The sequence below is a fragment of the Platalea leucorodia genome (assembly GCF_965183815.1).
Source record: "Platalea leucorodia genome assembly, chromosome: 1".
Taxonomy (NCBI): Eukaryota; Metazoa; Chordata; class Aves; order Pelecaniformes; family Threskiornithidae; genus Platalea; species Platalea leucorodia.
In genome coordinates, this window is record NC_138823.1 from 33,900,654 (window position 1) to 33,923,893 (window position 23,240).

Genomic DNA, 23,240 nt, shown 5'->3' on the forward strand with positions numbered 1-23,240 from the left:
GCTTTTTTTTTTTTTTTCACCTGCCTTGAAAATACTTGCAGTGCAATGCTGCTGCACACAGTTAAACATAAGCTTCCTTCCAGTCTACCAGTATGTACATGAAGATGGCCCTATATGCACTTAGGCTAACACAGAATGGAGGAGCACTGAATTTAATTAACATTGTTAAAACATTTTGAAAGCCTCTGAATAAAGGCTTTACAGAAGTGTAAAGTATTACCATGGTTCCTACAGTCTATTTATTTAGACTTAATAAGATTCCCTTCCCACACACACGCACACACAAAAGCCACCAGCTTTGCCAAGTAAAAGCACATTAATAAATAGTACTGATATCCAAGCCACCAAAATTTCTTTTTGCCTAAGAAGAAACTTTCCCACCATGGGCACCCTTTACTCCCTTTATTCTGTAAGAATCTGAAAGACAAGTGCACCTTGCTATGTGGTGGAACGATCAAAAATTACAAACTTTGATCAAGAAAGTGAGAAAGTAGATTCTGCATTTGCCAACCACTCTCTGAAAACACAAGCTTCCAGCATCTTTGACATTAAGCCCAGGGCACTGCTAGCTGATCTGAATTACATACGTGAAGTGAGGTTTTCAGAGAGAATCAACGTCCGACTCATTTAAGTCTTTATAGGTAGAAACAGAGTGAAACTGCAACTAGAAAGAAGTTGTGAGAGTTGGAATAGATCTGGGACAGCAGCTGAAAAATACTTGCTGTCAGAAGCACTGGCTAATGGACAGACAGCTATATTCCTGGCAGGTCAAATCTCCCAAAAGTTCAGAGGTTTCCCTCTCTTTTCTCATCAAATCTGAAGGTGGCAAAGTGGGGGCCACTAAGTTCTGTGTTTAGAATTAAGGCATCAGAAGGAGAGCTGGAAAATACTGGATATATTAGTCTTAAATTCCTGAATCAGTTCCTTCCATGCCCCACCTCTTGGCAGTTTGTTTTCCATGAATTTCTGTGAACTAAATCTGCTGACCTAAGCAAGGAATTTGTTTCAGAAACAGCTATGTTTAAATGCATACAGCAGAATATCCGAGGAAAGCATATCCTGAATGTGTAAACTGAGCATTCATGAAAAAGCCAATTTCTAATGGTACATTTGCAATCAATCAGGGAACAGAAATATACCATGTGTCAAACCAAAACTAACCAACAGAGCACAAAGTTTAAATGTATTAAATATTGCAAACGACTGTAGGTTGAGCAGCAGCAGCAGGACTGAGCACAATTTTTTGGAAGACATTTCTAAAACAAAAGAAATTGAGAAAAGCCAATCTGAAAGAGAAGCAACGTCCATCCCTTTAGCACTTGGCCATATATAAATGATGAAGGCATGCTTATCACTCCTTGATTTATGTTAGTAGCCAAACGTAGAATCCAGCAAGGCTTACAATTATGTGACAGCTACACAATGCTGCCTTGGCCATTTCTACCAACTGTTGAATCCCACTAGCATGACCTCGGTTTACAACACAGCTGGTATATCCAAACCCCAAGCCTGGCAAGATACTAAGTCAAACAATTGATTTCACCATCCAAGTCTGCAGAAACAGTTGTGCAGATGAAAATCATCTGCATCTTGGAGACACCCCCACCTCAAGCACAGATGATTCCCCCGAAATGGCCTCGGGCATATGTTGATCAAGAAGGGTGACAGACTAGAACACAGCAATACTCCACATGGGAGCGCATGAGTGCACCCACTGGGCTGATGAACAACCACCCCAAACCATCCCCACTCCCGAGTCCTCCTGCAAAAAAAGAATGGAGTCACTCAAGAGTAACTTCATTTATTGTTCTCATCCCTTCAGCTATTCATCAATACCACTTTATCATCAAATGTATCAAGAGTATCCGACAGATCTACAATAATAGGCATGCCTTTAATAGTGTCTAAGGGGTAAAGAAATGCCCTAATGCCTGTGTCATCAAGTGTAGCTAGTAGCACTGATCCTGCCTGTTGTCTTGCCTTTAAATATAGTAATTCCACATGCAGGTGTATTGAAGGGACAGTAGTTTCATCAATTGATGCCTGAATGTGCATATTGAGTTAGTCCTAATTTGACTCTATCTTCTGCCAAAAAAGTGAAAGTAGGTTAGAGTTCCCAAGTCAAACTCTCCACATTTTTTCATTGTGATTGACTTCAAATATTGTAAAACATATATATATATATTCATTTCAATGAGCCTTTCCACTAAAGGTTGAACAGTTTAAGGGACTGGTAATAGGAAACAATATTTGTTTCATTGGTGGGTTTTAGGATCCTGAAAATGAAAGACACAAAAGATCTGTTCCTTCTTGCTAGTACAGGGTTATTCCCTATAGTGATTTGGTCAGATTAAAAATCAGCATTTAAATAGAAGTCACCAATTCAAAAGAGTAGTTCAAATATGGAGTGATTACAATGCTTTTGCCTGCCAGCTGTCTTGCGGTCCATCAGAAATGGTCTGACATTCTCTCTCTTTTTTTTGATTGGGGCATATGTTATCAAAAGTCACTATTGCCCTTATCAGGATTGTTGCTATCAGCAAAAAAGCCAGGAAGTGATAGCTCAGGTACCAGTACCCCTCCTCTTTACCCTAGGATCATGCTTGCATTCAAGTCGTTATGCTGGGAGATTCTGCACCAACGCTCTACAGTTAGCAGATATCAGTTGTCTGCCCTTTCAGTGCAATCTTGACAACTAAAATTCATTAAAATAATTTTTTAAAATCAATGCACAAATTGAGACTGAACTGTTTAAAGATACTGTTGAACTGCAAAAGACTTCTGAACATTAGAATTAAAAGAAACTCTGAGGATTTGTACTACAGTGTCTAATTTAATTTCAATGTGAATTTTACATTTCGATCACCAAGTAAAAGTGAATTCTTTAAAACATGTTAATAGGTTTTGATATGCATCTGCCATTGTATATTATAATATTTATTATTATTTATAGCAGCATAACCCACACAAGTTCCCAAAGGGTTAATGCAACTAGATGAGCTGAAATTCATGAGCATAATCCTAAACAAGTGAGTTGAAGTTCTATCAGGTCTATTTCATAGCATCAGGGATTACTGCTAGCAGTCTAATCCTACTGAGCCTAAGGGAGGTATGTTGTATTGTATTTGAAATCCTGGCCAGGAAAGAACGGAAGGTTAAATGGGTGCCTTGCTCTGTAATCAAATATCACAGGCACTACTTATCTATTCAATGAACAACTAACGTAGAAAATCAATTAGGAAACAAATAGCTTCTTCTTTTGAATTTTTTTTACCTAACAAAAAGAGAGAGTGAGGAGTAAATGGTTTTATAACATATGTTTAACAAAACTCTATCATACTATCCACTGTAAAATAATTCTAGACGTAGACTGGCAAACATTAACTAGAAGGCACAAAACACCCCATAGCAACTGCTGGTGCTTTAATGCTATTTCTTTAAGTGCTAGGGCTATTTTCAAGGCTAGCGTGTATTCGAACACCAGCAATTGAGCATCTTCTCAACGTATAAAGCAGCACACACAAACTACACATACAAAAATACTAACTGACGGCAGGTAATTGGACTGTGCTCAAATGAAATCACAAATACATATCCGGTTGTTTGTAACTGAACATCTTAAATTATGTATCAGTTGTGAAGAGCATTTCTTCAGCTGTGCATCATCTTTTGTTCACTTGGTTAAAATCCCAGGAGTACTGAAAAAGGCTGAAGCTCCTGCTGGTCTTTGTTCCCAGCAGGGAGAAGTCCCTTTTGGTGGTCCTGAGGTTAACACCCTACCCACCCCACCCCCCCATACCTGTCATTCTGAATAGACTTCACAGTCTGTGCACACAGACAAACAGCCTGACCTGGCCAGCTAGCCTGACCCCTGGGCAGGAAGAAGATCACATCTGGTTATTAATATTGGGACATTAAAAAATGTAATCTTCAAGGCACTCGGAGAAGCAGGCTGGCAATTATACAGTATGCACTGGATGTCAGTCAGGGAGCATGTTAGCCTGATATTATGTCCAAGAATGCTAAAACATTCATTTTGCTCTGATGAGGGGTTTCAAATACAGTCTCCCTCTGTATCTCTAAAGGCTGGTAAGAGAAGTTAGCCCAAAGCACTTAAGTCTTTAGCTTATCTGTTCTTATACTTCCCAGTTTTTAGTCTGTTTTACACAGTTTTATAATGTAAAACATTTGTAGCTGAAAACTGATGTAACTAGAAAAAAAAAGCCATGATTTTACAGTAGAGGAAGGCACCTGATAAATGGAACAAAAACTCTCAATATTACAATTGTGCTAAATGTGCCCCCATTAAATTCTCTGAATATTTTACCACTATCCAGACTTTTTAGTTCATTCATTCCAGACATCTGCATATTAGATGGTTTAAACACACTTAGTTTACATAATTGGCTAAAATATACAGAAACACATTTGTACGTGCTTGTGATATATATTACATACACATGCATGTACACAAAGCTTTATATAGCATAGATTTAACTGTGTCATGTGTGAAATCTTAGACCCACCAAAATCAATGGAAAATTTACCTTTTGCTTGAGTTGGGCCAAATCTTAACTCTTTCTAAACAATAACACAGAGTCTCGCTGGAATATGTGCTGAGAATATCAAATCCTGGTCTGATATCCTTATATAGCCAGATAATTATTTCTATTTGCCTCACTGGTTATGCCTAAACCAGAATGAAAATCCATGGTCTGCAGCTCTTATATTTTGCCAGCTGTATTTTGCTGGCATTCCAGCCTTATTGATGCCACATGGAAGATTTTGGACTGCCAGTGTGAATGCAGCACAGGTCCAGCAACCTTCACAAAGAATGCTTTGACCCCCCAAGGTGCACTTCTACACCTGTCGTGTGAAAGGTAGAGGAGTATGGTCTTCAGAGAAGTCTCAAGTCAGTCCTAGAAGATGGTGTCAACATAATCTCTGTGCTTGAAACCAGACCTAAAATTGTCTCCAAGGGTAGATATTATTAATGCTCCCAGCCCAGATAGCTTAAATCAGCTGTCATTAGTTTGGTTTTACTGCAAACCACCATCAAGTCTTTTTCCTTACTTCCTTTCAAATGGAAAAATTTCCTTGCAAATTACATTGGGCCAACACCCAGGATGGGCCTTCTACCAATGACGTCTTAATCTTGTGATCCGTGAGCCTGAAAAAGGAGTTTTATAGCACTGGAGGTGGGAAGTTTCCAGCTTTCCAACAGAATGCTAGCACTTGTTTTTAGCTCTGATAGGTCTTGAGATGTCAGACCTTCAAACTGAAACACTATTATGTATGGAAAAGCTATTATAGGAAAAATGCAAGACGTTTCTAAAATATATTAGTCACAAAGTCACAGCAGTGTTTTTTCCCCTTAGTATTAGTGGAGCTTGGCTTGGTACATGGTACATGCAGCCATATGAAAAAAGAGTATTGATACAGTTAAAGAGTGCTCTACAAATTTCTCACATATTTTTCCTAATGCAAAATATGCAGGAGGTTCGAAATGCATGATAGTTTCCTGTGGGATGGTCAGCATACCTTTTTCTGTCTTTATTACTTAAAACAACACAGCCAACTCAAGCTCGAGACAATAAAACCTTTATCCCACTCATCCCAAATAATTAGAAATGCATATTTGATAACGTACACAAACACTCACATATGTATACACAAGAGAAAGTGGGAAAGATTATTGGCAGAAAAGAGAAAAAATATAAAGGAGCTTGGGGCTTGGCAAGAGTGAAATCAGGCTAAGTACTGCAAAAATGACACCATTCCAGATGTAGATGGCACTGTGAAAATAGACACATAGAGATGTTGGTAGAGCAGAAAGAAGAAGAATGTGGTGAGGTGGTAAACACTGGCCGTATGTGTGCGCAACTGAGGTTGCAGAGAGTAAACCACGAGGCGAGGATGACACTATGCACAGTCCTGAGGGAGCTGGTGTTTTGGAGTGAAATTCCAAGCTTGAGGCAAGAGAGGAAATGTTTCTGACAGGTTGGGGCCTTTCAGGGTGGAGGCTTTCTGGTTTTAAATAGTAGCTGCTTGCAAAATGCTCACAAATGTGGAATAATTTAGGAGGAGAAACAGGCTATGGATGAGGTGACCTAGTGTGTATGCTCACAAACTATGTCATGGTTATCAATACCCAGTAACCTGTTTTGATCTGTAAAAGATATTTAGAAGGTGGATTTCTTTCTAACAACACACACACTGTATCAAACAGGGGAGCTGTTTCGGTGAGAGGGAAAACACTTCCAAATTCAAATCCTCTCCTCTTTTTCACACCCTCTTTGCAGAGCAGTCTCTCTGACTCTTCATTTGCAACTAGCCGTTTCTCTAGAGCACAAGAAACAAATGGAAAAACCCTAGAAATAAACTTCGGGAGAAAAACAGAAACAGTAACCATCAATTTCAGCAAGAAATTACCCAAATAACAGAACTTTTTGAACTGGATAATTTCTCACAGTAGTGACAAACCACAGTAGTCAAACCACAGGAGAGCCATGTCCCAGTCAATTGACAGAGTTAAGAAACACTGTCATTTTGGAAAACTCCTGGGCCAACTCCATTCTTGTAGTAACACTACCAAGATCAGCAATACTACAACAAAGATGGATTTGGCCCACATTCTTCCCGTCTCTTTCCTCTCATCACCATTTTAATAGGAAACAAACAATTTTTTTAAAGCTTCAGACAAATTCTACAGAGGATAAAAAGTCACACAACCAGTAGAACTCCTGTATTTTTCCTGTATCTTTGCAAATGTTTAGACTTTTGTTTAACAATATGACCTATCACATACTAAAGAAAACACCTCACAAACTCTGCTCATGGCATTGGCAGCTGAATATCTTATCTTTGTGGCAAATTCAGAAAATAATCCTCACAAACTCTAAATGCTAGATGAAAATTTGGGGTTGGGATGTGTGAATGAGAGCCTGTTTTAGCAACTAAAAAGAACAGCCAATGCTTGGAAACAACTGCCATATCTCATCAAGCCAGGAACACCCTGACACAGCCCAGCCAGGCTCCCTGAAAGGTGAGCATGTGAGAAATGAAACCTACCTGAGCAAGGGATCAAAATGCAGGACTGCAGTCAGACCCTACCGTTTGCGACAGCAGCTGCTGCCTTTCTGTCCGGGATAAAAAGCTTCCTGCAGTCACCAGCATCCCCCTGAGCTGGCTCTACCCTGGAGCTCCCCACAGCTCCCTGTGCAGGGGGAATTTCACTCTCATCACAGACACACTTACATGTGCTCTAGCTACTGCCCTTCCCAGTCCTTCTCCTGAGACATCCCCTGCATGGTGTGTGGTGGGAAGGACAGTGCATACACAGCTGGCTTTCTGCCAGCCGGGGACTCCCTGATATGAGCAGAGTAACCCTGCCCTCCCCCACGGCAGGGAACTTTCATCAAATCTCCAATTTCTTTTGCTCCATTAATGGCAGAAAGGGAGCTGAGCCAAAGTTAGAGAGGCTTGTTCTGTGACCGTGTGTTTGTCATACATTTCCTTATTTCAAGTTTTCTCCAATGACTAATACCCTCTTTAAGAGTTTCACACAGAAGTAAACTATTCTAAGATGTAAACTGCTGGAGATAGTGAGAACCATTTAGAAGTATTGCATTTTACAGGGGCATAGGAAATAAAAAAAGGAAAAAAATGACAGTTATGTACTTTATTTTTCCAGAAAGAGGGAGGGGAGGGAATCTAAAGTATTTCAAACCTAATTTTGTGAAAAAATATTCAGTGAGCTACAGCCAAGATAAATGCATATCAACATGCCTTTTTTGCTTTAACTAATTAGCAGTATTACAGGGTTCAGTAGTGACATTTCAGCAGTAATTGATCCTCTGATGCAATTTTTGTGTATTTCAAACTAGCCAATACATTCAGCCAAGAGGACTGTGCAAGGACGGAGGCTGGCAGTCAGCGCAGAAGAGCCAGTCACTTCCTGAGCATGACCTTGGACCCTGGGATGCTAAACACAGGCAATCAACAGGAGCCGCTAGCACTCAGCATTTCTGAAAATCAGACCCCTAATCCCTTCACTTTTAGCACTTCCTTCACCACTGGCAGGTAGCACAGCTAATTTAAATTCAGGTGGCAACTACCCTAAACTAGTGTTTGTATATACTCACACAGGGAATCAGGAACTTCCTGGCTTGCTCTGAAATTAGTATTTAATTTCAAATTTTGTGCTGACTTGGTGGGGAGAGCATTTGGCATCATATTTTCACATTACTTCACACTACATACAGGGTAATTTAGTTACTACATATTTCTTTCTCTTCTAAACCTTAATGTGAAAGGTTTTAATGTCAAGCAGCATGAAGGCCAGAACAATCCAAAAGTCAACACAGCTCCCACAGTATGAGCTCAACCACAACAGACATCCCATCTGTATTTCATGGTGTACCTTAATAACAATCAATAATACATTAAAGTTAGCACTGAACAGCATAAAAAGAGTCCATTTGAGTTATGCCTCAGCCTTGTAGTCCACATGCAGAAACAATATCTTCTGTTTTTCACAAGCCAACAAATATCTGGGGTAAATATTTGCAGATAGATGGCTAATTGGCTATTTCTGTTCTTCAGGCTTAACGAATAGTTAGCTGCCTTCGGGTATTTGCACCCCAAGTCACTATGTATAGCAATAAATGTGGGAAAGCAACAAGAGGCAGCTGTCTGAAGAGACAGGCAATTTGACACAGGGGTAAACTGGACACTACTTTCCCTCAGTCTCTTAATATTAGGGGGAAATAAATTCTTTCACGGGGCAATTCAGAGCTGGAGTTTTTCTCTCTCAGCTAACTAAGCAGGAAGCGGCCTAACCACTTAATGTAGACACCTAACACAGAGGCAAAAAAGTCATGGATTAGAAATGGACAGAGACAGAAAACAAGCTAGAGGAACTAACAGGCGATTTAACAGAACAAAAACTACCTCTGGGTCTTCTAACATCAAACCAGGACTGATCTTGCAGAGAGCATAAAAGAATTCATGCTAGTAAAGACCAGCCAAAGAACCATCAGGAATGTCAGAGGGGTTTCAAGCTAGCTGAGCAGGCAAGTGAAATTCAGTATTGACAAATGAATCCAAGAAAATGTATATTAGAAGGAATAATTTGAACCAATCAAACAAGTTACTGGTGTCTAAGTCAAATGTAAGCACTCTAGGACACTTGGGCATCAGTATGAAGGGGGGCATGGAAAGAGGCATGCAATGAGAGGCAACATATTGCCGGCACAGAATGCAATAGGATTTGTTTAAAGCAGATTATATTTTTGGATGCACCAGGCATGGGACAGTAAAATCATACAGCTCCACAGAGAACAGTGTGTTCAGTTCTGAAATATCAGTGTATCTCAAGAAAAATTTAGCAGGGGTAGAAGGAGTTCAGCAATCAATGACGGGATTAGCAGAAATGTGGAAAAACTTCCACTAAAACTAACACTGAATAGACTGAAATTCTTTGGTGCATGAATAGTGTAAGTAAAAGAGAGACATGATAGAAAGATCATAAAATAATCATAAAAATTATTATGAAGATATAAAGATTATATAGAAAGATCATAAAACAAGTAAGAATACATGATCTCTCTTGTTCTATTACGAGATGGATAAACAACTAAAACTTAGTAACTTAAATGAATGATAGAAATTTTTAAAGCTGAAAAATTATATTTATATGCAGGTTAAATTAACCTGCGGAACTCCTTCCCACTGCATGTGACTGAGCCAAGAGTTCAGTTTATAAACTGATTTCATGCTTGTGTACATATAAGATGACCCAAAGACCACTTTTGGGGAAAAAAAAAAAAAATCTTGAATTCCTATGATGTTAATTCATTGTTCTTTAAGTACTGAGGACATACAAAAAGAAAAAGAATTTTCCTGTATGAGCAACATTATTCCGTATTTGCCCATGAAAGTTTTTTTTGCTCTGAGAAACAACTGTTGTTAGCCAGTCTGGAGCAAAGAGATTAGATAAGGTGGACTAATGGTATAATTTGCTGTGATAGGACAATGATTGCATACTTGGCCTATCAATGTGTTGTTGTTTCTAAAACAACATTCTGCTATGGACAGCCACTGCAAGAGATGTACTTGACTAAGTTTATTTGCAATGGAGTATTTTTCATTAGGACAGGTTGGAAAGATATCTCATGATTAAGTGACTCAGAAGCAGCTCCAAAGAAGAAAGAAATATTCTTTACACCCAGACCAAATCCTGATAATTTCAGCCCTAAAGGTGTCTACAAGAAAATTATGAGTAACTGGGAGAAGGAAATTAGAACAGAAATGGAAATCCAGCCTTTACTACAGCAGACACTAACAGACATGGACCTTTGTACAGTATTATAGCAGGTGACAGTAGCAGCCTGGGGTATGTATGGACACACGTAGTTTTAAATTCTGTTTATGCTCTTGGGAAGTGTACACTTTTATAAGCACACACACCTGCCTTTTTGCTTCCCCTCACTGCACCCCCTGTGCAAGAAACCCAGTCTTCAACAACTGTGACTTCCTCCCTAACACTAGTGTCGAATAATATCTGTCTCTCTAAAGTTCTCACGAGTATGAACAACTTCAGACTTCATCTCTGATACCTCCCAGTAACAGACACTGTATTAAGCACACATACAGATAAATATAGGCAGACAGAAAGACAGATAGATATTTCTGCACATGTGAAGAAATTAAGTGGTATGCTTAATTACATTTCTAGAAGGTCCATTTAGACTGCCAAACATATTGGGGGCCAACCTCTCACTCACCTCTGCTCAGAGACACATTTTCTTTTTCCCCAAGGCCATGCTCTGTTTCCTAGTCCGGACAGTATTGAGCTTACCTTCTATATCTATTAGGACAAACAACTACTAGAAGTAAAGGAAAGACATTTGTTTAATTCCTGTTGTGAACACTGAGGCACAAAGCTTTTGTATCTTCAGTGCACAAAAGCTGAGGGAACTGGCACACAGGTTTGAACTCTGCAACTTGAGATTTCAGAGTTCTCCTTTTATTGATTACCAGCTCAACTCTCTTCCTTATCATAAAAATATTACATACATACAACTCTTCAAAACCAGCATAGCTCTTGTCCTTTGTATACCCCAAAATGCTTTAGGTAGACCTTATCATCTGTTTGATACTTTTGAGGTAGCTGAGGCTACCGAATTTGAGCTGTTCAGTGGCGAACTCATGAAAGAAAAGAAACACCCTAGAAAGACTTCTGGATCCAGGTCCTACATGTAATATGTTGAGTCATAGATGATCCCACAAATCTATTTTTGTTTTTCAATAAATGAAAAAACAAACAAACAAACAAACAAACAAACAAAGAGACTACAAAGTGTCTAACTGAGAAAGGATTTGCTCTTTCTCAAAAATACCCGTCAGGAGTCCTACTGACTAGTTTCAAAGATTTTCAGCCCTTGAGTTCTGTAAGCCACAGAAATTCAAGTATCATAAAGATACTGGTGAAGCCTGATGTGCTACAAGAAATATCAGTGGACATAGGAACAGTGAGACAGAGTACATTGAGAGCTTATCCAATTCATCATCACCTAGGAGACTATCTTAGCAAGTCAAAAACTGACAAAGGATATCCACAACTTAGGTACAATACCCATTTCTGAGATGCATCTGCAGCCGGGTTAGTCCCAGGGGCCAATACAGTAGTGTTTTTGAATCTGCCCAATGACTCTAGGCCACAAATTTAGTAAAATTAGTCTTAAAACTATTTTTTTGTGGCCTGTGATCTTTGTCATCTGAGAGCTGACTTCAGAAGATCCTGCTCTGATATATCCCAGCAGGGTCCCGACTTCCTCCCAGGTCAAAGATTTTGAGTCACAGAAGTTCCTGGACAAATAAGGACATAAGGTTTTCAGAAACACTTGCAGTTTGACCTCGTTTTTTCCACCAGCTTCATTCTTCCTAATTTCCAGTCATTCATTAGCTGCGTACATATCTGCAAATGCCAAAGGGTGTTTCCAAAATAGTAACATCTAGATACTAAAAGCTGTCTCGTTTCAGTAGTAAAGCAAGCCTTTTTCCATGCTCTCATCACTAACAGACACAAAGAGCAAGAATACCATGATCCTCCTTACACTTTGTTTCATTGTTCTAGCTGTAAAAATATCAAGCTTCTGGTCATTCACAAAGTGTTTATTCAATTAGAAAACTTCAGTATTTTTGCCTCAATCTATTTTCCAGAGAGAAAGTTTTTGTCTAGGTTACATAGAAAACAGGAACATTGTTGTTTGAATGGTATGAAGCTGCATCACAGGAAGTTCAGATTGGACATTAGGAAAAGGTTCTTCCCTGAGAGGGCGGTCAGTCACTGGAAGAGGCTCCCTAGGGAAGTGGTCACAGCAGCAAGCCTGTTGGAGTTCAAGGAGTGCTCTTAGTCATAAGGTTTGGTTTTAGGTAGTCCTGCGAGGAGCCGGGAGTTGGACTCAATGATCCTTATGGGTCCCTTCCAAATCTAGATATTCTGCTATGATTCTATGAATAAGAAGTGCCCTTACTTCTCTTTTGTCATTAGGTCCCAGAGTTTTGAATTTAGCATAAGGATAACATCAGTCATACCTGGTATGACACTTGACCCAGTTGCAACTTTTCAGGATTTCCCATGGAAAACACCTTCCTTCTTAATAAAGCAGTTTGGAGGCAACTGACCTCCCCCACTCCCCCAGCCAAGGACTGCTGTAGGCCGAATCACAAGTTTAGGGTATCAACAGAAAAATTCCATACATGTCAAACAACTTTAGAATGAGATGATATATACCACTGGAATTGTCTGCTAAAGTTCTGGTAAGAAGAGTTTCCACTGTAAGCTTTTGTTTTTAACGGGGTCATCGCAACAGGATTGACCTTGAACTTTCTCTGAATAAGGCTAACCTATTGTTCTATAAAAATTTGGGCACAAACTATCCCTGCACAGCAGATTCTGTGCTGCTTTTATGGGTAGAGGTGGCTCTATGGTTCTTCTCTCCAGGACCAGTGCAAGGAAGTGGCGTATGTTCTTCTTCGGGAGAGTTTACAAGGAAGAACAGATTACAAATACTCTTCTTTGGGCAGACTCCTGAATACTGTCCCTATATGCTAGGTTGCCGGCACATAATCCAGCAATAAACCAGTAGTTATATACCCATGTATTTTAGACACATGAATCATGTTAACAGAATGGTTTGATTAACACTCTAAGATACAGTTTTAAATAGAAAAAATGACATTTTTTGTTAGGCAACTCGTGGTCAAATATCCACTCTTGGATAAGATTAGTATATTACCATTCATGGCTCCCATCAGCAATAGGTAGTTTCCTACTCATGCATATAAGCAAGGAGTACTGCTCATACTCTTCGTATATGACAAAACCATTTTTTTTTTCTCTTTTTGTCACTGTACTGCAGTAGGATGCCCCAGGCATGGGAATCTGCACACTCCATCATTCAAGGACTACCCTTGCTCAATTTTTGTTTCCTTCAATGCCCCCTGCCTTTAAAAGCTGAAGATTATCTTAATGCCTTCCCTCCCACAGGGAGAGTAGCACATGCAGTTTCCCCTGAGGCTATGGTGCACAATGCTCTGTGCATCTGTCTGCTGCAGAACTGCAGGGCTGGCACCTTCTGCTGCAGACCAAGGGGGTCATTTCCGTAACATCCTCCTTCACGGCTGTCCACAAAGCGAAGGTCTTGCGATTCTTAGCAAAGCTTCACTTTCTTTATATATCAGCACGAGGACGTATGATCATCATTCTGCACTATCTGCCTGTATTAAGTACACCAGCCTAACAGACACGCCACCAGGATCAAAAAAATATTACAAGTTACCACTTGTAATTTATGTTTTATTAACATAAAAACCCTACCCACATTTAATGTAATTACTACCTATTTCTTCTTGTACCCTATTGTAGTTTGCCCACAAACATACACATGGAAGTTCATCCAATAAAATACATCTTCTGCATTGTGCCCAATTCTTGCTAAAACCAACAGAATTGGTATTATTCAGCATTTCACACCAGCCTCTTCGTTATCCTTTACAAAATCTGACTGGAGCATTGCTCCAGTGGTGCCCCAAAGGAGAAAAAAAAATGCGGAAAATGAATTTGTCTATCTAGCAAGATAGAGACAATACAGTCTCAAGAGCTGTGTATCAAACAGCTCAAAGCTCAGTCCTGTACATGTGAGGTCTCTAAGGTTTTATTCCCATCAATGGTCCTATAATTTCCCAATTCTGGCATTTTGTCTGGACAGACTGACAAATGCATAGACCAAGGGAAAGTTTCTCCTAAACCACTTAGCAAAAGCAATAGCAAAGCTGAAGTACACATATGCATGTCAAAATATAACTTTCCTGTCATGTCTCAGTCTTTTTTTTTTTAGTGCTCGTTCTTAAATACATGGAAGAGATGGTAGAGAAAAATCCCACCTGGGAGAGTCTGGTAAACTGTAATTACAATTTTAGAAAAGACACCTGTAGTGAGTTGCATAACATCAGCTAAAATCTCCTAAGGGTAACAAGAAAATCTATGTTGCAAGGCTGGGAGGGAGTGGCTGCTAAATCCATAGCTGCAATCTATTTATGCACATATACACATGCACTCACATTGACATAATACTCTTACATACACTATACACTACATCTCTACATTGAATCCCAGTCAGAAATAATTACATATTTCTCTTAATGTCAGAATGAAAGAACTCCAGACACAAAACCCAGCTGGTATACAGCCATTTTGTGTGTTGAGCATACTGAATAAATGAGGCTGATCCTCTTTATGCTGCTTTTGCTCTCCTCCTTGCTCGCTCTTCTTGCTCTGCAAGAGGAGCTAGAGCTTGGGCTCCACTGGGCAGGCTGCACATTGCAAGTCGTGTCCAGATAGTCTGGTACAGACTCCTTTCAAAGAGTAGCCTTATACATCCTCACCCAGGACAGCACGCAGACTGGGATCCTGGACATCATGGGAATTCTCTAAACCGTGATTTGAGAGTACCTTTCTGCTTTAGCAGTATACCATAAGCTGAATACAATGCATGCTATTTTTTATAAGGACCATTATGTAGGACTATCTGAGAGCCAGACAACATCTGAATATCAAATTAAATATACACAAAATATAACATGAAAATTATTTATCTACTCTTACGTTTTAAATTTAAAATAAAAAAGAATAGGTTTGAAATTACTGTTCTGCTAACCCACAACTTGTTTGGGGTTTTTTTAAATAAATGTACTTGTCTATAGTGTATAAGTGCATGCAGTAGGCATATACGTTATGTATAGCTATGTGTAGCTGACTACACAATGTGTTCTTTGAATATTCTTTTCTCTTTATACATGTAAGCACAACAGCTTGTACTGAATTACAGTAACTAAAACTTGCAGTGGAAATTATATTTCACAAAACATTTAAAACCTTAAATGAACATAAACCTGAATGTACTATAAAAATTGAAATATCCTCTATCATGAGGTTTATGTTTAGCAACAAATTAGAATAACTTCTGTTTATCACTGAAAACAGCTTTCTTCACCTAAACAAACAACAAGAATAAGATTAAGCAAAACATGTTTTGGATCCTCAGATGTGCAGACATATTCCAATTTCCTTTCCACAATGATTTTTATGCAAATCAATGCTGCACAATCTCCTGACCTCTTTTACCATCATACTGGGACAATGACAGTTCAATAATTGGACTGGCACATATCTAGGATATTTGATTTTAAATTAAAAAGTTAGTGCAGGACAATTGAAATGAAAAGAATGTGACTTTCTGTTAATTCCAGACTGATCAAGTATCAGCATTTCATGCCAAACAGAATAAAGCAAACAAAGTGACTGGGGCTGTTAGTCCATTCGTCCCCGTATGCATATACTTCACACCCCCCACCTCAGTTGTTAATTCCTAACAACGATGCTTTCATCCAGAACAAGGATAATGAGAAAAACCCAAGCAGTGTTCCTTGGGGAACTGTTACACTAAAAGTTACCTAAGGACTAAATCCCACTTGTGCCTTCTGCACGTGATAAAGATGAGCAAAGCATTCAATATCCCTGGCTGATTTAAAATCCAAATATGCAAACAGCATTATGGAATCCAGACAGACTATTCTGCTTCACTGATGACAGATGCAGAAAAAAAGCTAGTCTAATTAAGATTTTGACTTTGAACCAGCAGAGAAGTGGACACCTCGCTTTAAAAAAGCAGTGCATAACCCCAGCTGAAGAGCAGGTGCTGCACGGTATTTGCATTTCCTGCAGAGGATGCTAGCTAGCAGGACCAACCAGCTGACCGTGAAAATTCTTGGCCCTAAGTGACCCAAGGACAGACTATAAATCCATCCTATAAAATATAGTAAAAGCCCCGTTTGTTCTTCCACCCTTTCAATATGTGGTGTTATACATTTGTGATTATCTCATTTTATTGGGCTCTTTGGAAAGCTGTTTATGATCATTTGTGGACAAAACAAAGGCTCATTGTAAACTCTTTTTTAAATAAGTTGGAAGGTCAATATGAAACAAAGGGCACCACTTTCATGACTGCTACATGCAAGCTATGCTTGTGTGTGTAATATTACAATGCATTTCAGCAACGGGATAGAGTCCTAGCTAATTACAAAGCTAACATATAATAGTATTACATTAGCAGCCCAAGAAATTCCTATTGAATTGCATACATCTGAAAACAGAAAGACGTGCTTGTCCTAAAACTTAATTATCTTGGCAAAAACTGTGAGGGACAGATTCTCAGAAGACATAAACACAGAGCTCTGCTTTACACTCCTGAGGATCTAATTCTTTGTTTATTCAGATAACTTCCATCAGATAAAACTTACCATTTAGATTGACTAATTTGCCTTATTATTTATGGTGTCTACAGCTAAGTAATACAATTACTACTCAGTTTGTGAGCAGGAAAAAGAATACTGCTGATCTACAAATACAAGGTCTGAAAGAGGCAATCAGCGTGCTCTGCCAGGTTAAAAATGTTAATGTTGCATTCCACCCCAGGCAAAGAAGACAAGCCTTTTTCAAGGACAGTTCTGACTGAAATTCTTTTTTATGGGTTCAAAGTAAAACATTATGGTAAAAAATGAATACAGCTTTGTTTGTTTCTTCAGTCATCATTAGCAATAGACATAAAGGTATTCTGTTTTTGAGCCCATATGGAAAGATCATCAACACTTTCTGCTTCTGGGTCCTTTGCCAAAATACCATATCCCACATGCCTTTTACCTTAAAACATAAAAGAAAAGGTGTTGTTCTGGTCAAATAAAGAAATAATTTTTACTAGCATACGTCTAATGTTAAAGCTGCCTAAATCCTGCCAAAGACATTAAAACACCATCTGCAAAACAGATTTTCATTAAATTGATCAGTTTAAAGTTAAGCAGCTAGGCAGATGATGCTTTTGAGCTAACCTTTAACCTTTACCCTTCTTAAACTGAAGTCAGGTCACTCCTTTTGGGTAATATCTTTGCCTTTTGAGAACACAAGAGGTAAAGTGATCTATCCAAATTGAACTGACAGTCATAGCATTAATAGTGTTATGGATTAATATTTTGTCAATAAAGGGAAAACCAAGGTAGTTTTCACACAGCTGAGTACTACTCTGCTAACTGCTACCTGTCACTTTCCCTGAGCTCCTAAGTAGTTGCATATATGATGTAATCTACGGTAAATATCCAATATAAGATTAATGTCTTCTAAAGCTATTATCAGCTACTTGAATAATATTTTTGATAGACTAATTGTAAATATTTATTTGTGATTAGAAATGGATCCTGTTGTTCAGTTACTTGGTTAACTAAAACTTCTTTTCAGCCACTCCAGTTTACTTTGCATAAAGGATACCCAGTGTTTATTTATTTATTAAAAATATTTGGAAACTATTTTATAAGCGCAGGACATGATATATGCGGTTCCCTGAATGAAAAGCTATTTGACTAAGCTACAAAATGGCTTCCTTAAGAGCAGTTCCAGCTATACGTACTTTATATCCACAGAGATAGATCACTGTCCTGCCTCAGCTTCCCAAATCTGCAGAAGTTGAACGCTTCCTCCTGCAGAATGGAAATGCACTCTGTTGCTATAGAGGCTTTCTCTGTTTACTGGTGGAGTCACTGAATGTTTCTTGATGGATACTGCGCAGGACTCACAACTCTTCTGTGGTTTAATTTGTTAATATTGAGCTCCACAATTCCAAATGTAAGTCTTTGGGAAATTCATTTAGCTGAAGTTGAGTTCACTCAGGGTAAGGCTGTCTTTGTTCTGGTTCCTAGCAGCCACGTTACCAACACCATTTGAATACTGCACTTCAGTAAGGAGCAATCAGGCCATTTCTTTTTTCAATAACTTAGAAAACAGCTAAAGGATTCACTTTGCCACATTTAGAATCTAACTCTAAAAGTGACATTTCAATACTGCCTAAAATTATACAGCTTCAGAAGAGAAGCTCTGATGTTCATGGTCGCTTTAAAAGCTACGGTTATGAAAAGACATCCTTTTATTCCATCAATAGTTAAGCACAGGAAGAGAAATCAAGCTGTTATGGCAACATTTATAAAAAGAAAATTCACAAAACAATAACATTTAAATAAATATAAGTGACTAAAGAAAAAAACTTTGAGGTACTTGACAAAGCAAAAGAACAAAGTCATATATTTTTTTCTGTGCTTTCAGATGGTTTTAGTATTAAGGATTTTGTTGCCAAACCATATTCACAGCACCTTAACTTTAAAAGAGTTAGAGAAGCTGCTTGAATATGAACACAATTCATGAATATTCGATATCGCTCCCAAGGTGTATATCTATTATTCATACAAATTAATGCTCTTTTTTTCCTTAGGTGATCTAAAAGTTTATCTGATGTATCAAGAGAAAAAAAGTTTACAACTCTCTTGGTGTCAACAGCTTCACCAAGACCTGACAAAGCTATCAAGTCTGCTAGCAGATAACTTTACAGACTTTCAAAATCTCATTTATTTCTACCTTGAGGCCTGAATGTACACCCACAATTAAAAGTAAAGTTTTCTGGGTGACATACAGAGGCATTACATTCTGTTATAAAGCATACACATCTAGAAGATTTTGGGTATATGGGACACATTGTAGTACTGCCAACCCCAAATCTTAAAAAATAATACTACTAATGCCCCAATTGATATTTTAAAGAAGTCATTCTTCTCCTTCAAATTAGCCTTAAAATGAGATTATATAAAAATAGTATGTGCATGTGTACATGTGTCTGAGAGTTGTTAAGCCTAGCGGGGTTCAAATTTCAAACTTCTCTAAGAAGTCATGAGGGACAGAAACTTTTTAAAAAGCTGAGATTCTCACTAGCAATCCTAAGGATAGGTCCTAAAAAATGTATGTATCAGGAGACTTGCAACCCTGTGGTTACCAGCAGTACACTTCCAATTGTCCTTCTGTAGGACATGAAGCTTAGAGGGTGTCTAAGAGCTTATGCGTTCCTTCTCCACTGGGATGTCTTTCACCCTAACTGATTCAGAGACTGAAAAAAGGTTAGCGATGGTCATTTGTCATGTATGATAGCTGCACCACATAGGCGCTACTGAATTTCTTGATCTAACAAACCAGGATCTGGAAAAGAAGCAGGTTCAGCGGCAGGCATTTTTAATGATGAGGGCTAAGAGCTGAGATTTGCTCCCTTAGCATGCTAAATCAAATGTTTTGTAGGACATGCTGCAAACCCAAACATATTTGACAAACATTTCTCTAGGGATTGAGTTGAGTGAGTGAAGAGACAGTGCTGTTTTGAGTAGATAGTTTGTACCTTGCAACTCTGTAGCTATGCCTATAGCTTTATTTAAAAAATAAGCAACTGGCATCTTATTTTCAACAGTCTCCGAAGCTTTGTCAGTGAAGCCATCTGAGAAAAGCCCTCTACCTTCTCATCTCCCATCCTATCATTCCTATCTGTGACACAGTTTGCAGCAGCATCTCTCTGAACTGTGGCATTATAAAACAGACCATTGAAATAATCCAGGTTAACACTCCAAAAAAGAGACGGGGACCAGCTATGTTTAACCTAGATCATTTGAAAAAAATGACTTAAAGTGTGGCTCTACAATCAGCATAACTGGAGGGAGCAAGGAAACGATTCACAGATGACAGGGAGCAGGAACTTCTGAAGGCAGTTTTGCTGCTGAGGCAGGCTAATGGTGTCACTAGACTCTCAGCTCTTTTGGCACTTTTCAAAACAGGACTTTGTCTCTTTAAAAAAAAACAACAAACAAGCACAAAAAAGCCACCTCCCTAGACTTAAGGAAAAATGTAATTTAAATAAAATACATGATTAAATTAGCACAGCAGCCAGCACTGCGGGACAATATAATAGGCCCAGTCTTGTGTTACTGCCATTTTTGTCCATAGAAGATCCACCAAGGTTACAACTATCAGGTTATAAAATGAAAATCCATGTTACTGCCTGTGCATCCTGTGTTAGCTCAGAATAACCATTTGAACACAGTTGAACACCAGCAAAATGTTATTTTTTGCTTAAACTAGAGGTCTGCTGAGGCTTTTCTATATTTGTTTCATGTGTACACATTTTCAACATGATTAGAAAACCAGCATAGTTGCTGTAATCAGCAGATGACTCCTGATAGTTTAGTTATCACAGATTTCTAGTATAAATCAATAGATAACACTTGCAAAATGGATTTTCTAATCATATTTAGAGCTTGTTACAGTGACTAATGGTTTGCAATATTTCCTGAATTTTTATATCCCCTAGACAAAAGAAGTTTTTAATAAGTTACAAAAAGTTATTCATCTTGGAAATGAATGTGTTATATTTTGTACATGAACCAAGACAATCAAGCCAATCCAGTAAACACACTGCAGAAAATAAGTTACCCCATAATTAGGGTTTGGAAAAAGTCATGACAAGTTGTGTAATAAATGGTATTCATCACTCCCACATATTCATTATATCCACATAGTTTTTTCCAGTAAAGATAAAAATATAGTTGCCATTCTACTAACATATTTATCTACACCACACCCTTTCATGTTTGTGAAAAATCATTACTGGCTTGGAAAAGAAGGGCAGACAAAAGGATGACAGTGCTTACTTTTGAATATCCTTGGTAATAATGTGGCATATTGCATGTGCTTACTGAAAATACCAATGTAAAATAACTTGGCTGTGATAGATTACAGTTGCAAACAGATGCATATGCCAGAAACTGATCTCCTTCCCTATGCGCGGTATGGAAAAATCATCATTTTCCACAATCTCAATCAAGCTTCTGATCAAAATGTAATGGACAAAGTCTGAAAAGATTATAAGAGATGTAAAACCCCTCTAGTCATTTATTACAAGAGAACTTTTTTTAAAAAAACTTACGTTCCCTGTGTTCACAGAAAGTGCATCCTAAATGGGCCCTCAGGTGAATCAACACGACTCATCGGGAACACTCCTCCCTGACTAACCTGCATAGGTTTTGTTCGGTTATACATATGTTCAATAAATATTATTTCAACTGATTGATCAAAGTCTTGTTCGATTAGCACTGAAACAGTTAATTTCCTAGTCTACTTGGTGCCGACTGAAATTGCTGTCACTGTCTTACCTTGTACAGTTTCAGGGCTGCCTCGTGCCTGTGATTGGTAGTATGTAAGCGCAATTTATCCACGCTGTTGGTGTAGTAGTCACAGGCGTTACATTTTAGGTGAACTGGGTTGCCAATGGCAATACACTTCAGCCTCCACTCATTAGTTTTGCCCCCTTCTTTAATGTGAGCCACCAGTTGATATTTCTGCATATGTTTGTCAGTCTTGCAGTGGAGCTGGAAGTTCGCTTTGAGCTGAGTGTTGTAGTTACAGAGCTTGCACTGGTAGATGTCTCCAATTACAGCCCTCCACTCCTCTTCGGGGAGCGAGCGTTCACTGCTCACATGCACACTTAGGGCCTCCAGGCTGTCAGAGGTGAATTTGTTGCAAACAGCACACTGGAATAGCTTCAGCGCTGGGTCACTGATATAAGGTGACAGCTCTCCTGCAGTAAGGAGGGACAGGTCATCACCCATTAGCTGACCACTGGCAAGCCGGATTTCAGGCGGCAGCTCATTATTTACTACAGGAAAAAAAAAAATTAAAAGGGAAAGTAGAGACCAGCAAGCATAGCACACACAAAGGAATCCGTAAAATAAAGCCTTGACAAGGAGTTTGCTTTCTCTAGAGCTTAAACTATAAAAAGCTGTAATAGGATTGAATCAGGATCAATTACAATCATCCCTTTCAACTTCTAAATTCCCTCATCAGATAGCTTTAATTACTCCTACTGGGCATGATGTCATTCTGGAATTTGTATTTTCAAAGGCATGAAAGTTGATCAATAAAATAACAAAACAGCAATGCTTTTGTAACTTAAAAGCCTAGATTAACTTACACAGCACTAATTGTAGTTTTGTTATATCCTTTAAATGATGCTGGAGGTAGGTCAAGATATATATATCTACAATATAGTAATTAGGATAAGCATATCTATACTAATTTAGCTACTTTTGGTATGAGACCTTAGTATTCCTAATTTTAAAATATACCCAGCAAACAACACCGGGACAATTTAGGTACATCAAAAAGGAAACATTAGAACTGCACAAAGTTTGAGAACACTTTTTAGTACAAATCTGTACCATTAGGTAACAGATTGACAATACGCTGCTCACACATGAGCATTTGATTCCAATTTGCCCTCCTCTTACACTTGGAATACAGACAATTTTCTAACTATAAAGGCTTATTGTCAGGTAAGAAAGAAAAGATTGCATTCCTGCCTGAAAATGTTGACCTATTCAGATAATTAAAAACTGCAGAAAACAGAGCTGCCTTTATGTTTTCTAGTTTGTTAATTTGATAGCACCTCGTTGCATAACCAATTAATTTCATTCTCTTCCTGCGGACCCTGCACACAGGGGTGGAGGAGAAGAAAATGGGATTGCAAGGATGCAAGCACGGTGAGGGCGCTGAAGCAGCGCCCACCAGGGCAGGTGGAGTTCCTTTACTGCTTTCTGCTTGAACTTGCAATGCTCCTGCCACTCTTGCAACTATTACCTAGCATATGACTAATTTAGCTTTTACAGGCAAAGGTCGATGCAAGATGACCAGCAAAACAAAATAACAGGTTTTCATCTTCAGCTGGAGCGCTGGTACTTCTAAGTGACAAATTAACATGAGAAGA

At 38.6% G+C, this 23,240-nt stretch overlaps 1 protein-coding gene across 1 annotated transcript in view; it reads right to left on the minus strand.

Moving 5' to 3' along the window:
• Nucleotides 1-23,240, minus strand: part of ZFHX4 (zinc finger homeobox 4) — a gene marked incomplete at both ends in the record, with an annotated part of 125,672 nt that overhangs the window by 99,839 nt on the left and 2,593 nt on the right. Inside the window, one exon of the mRNA XM_082315045.1 lies at nt 21,631-22,133. Within this exon, the coding sequence (XP_082171171.1) occupies nt 21,631-22,133 (503 nt within the window). The remainder of the gene's footprint in view (nt 1-21,630; nt 22,134-23,240) is intronic.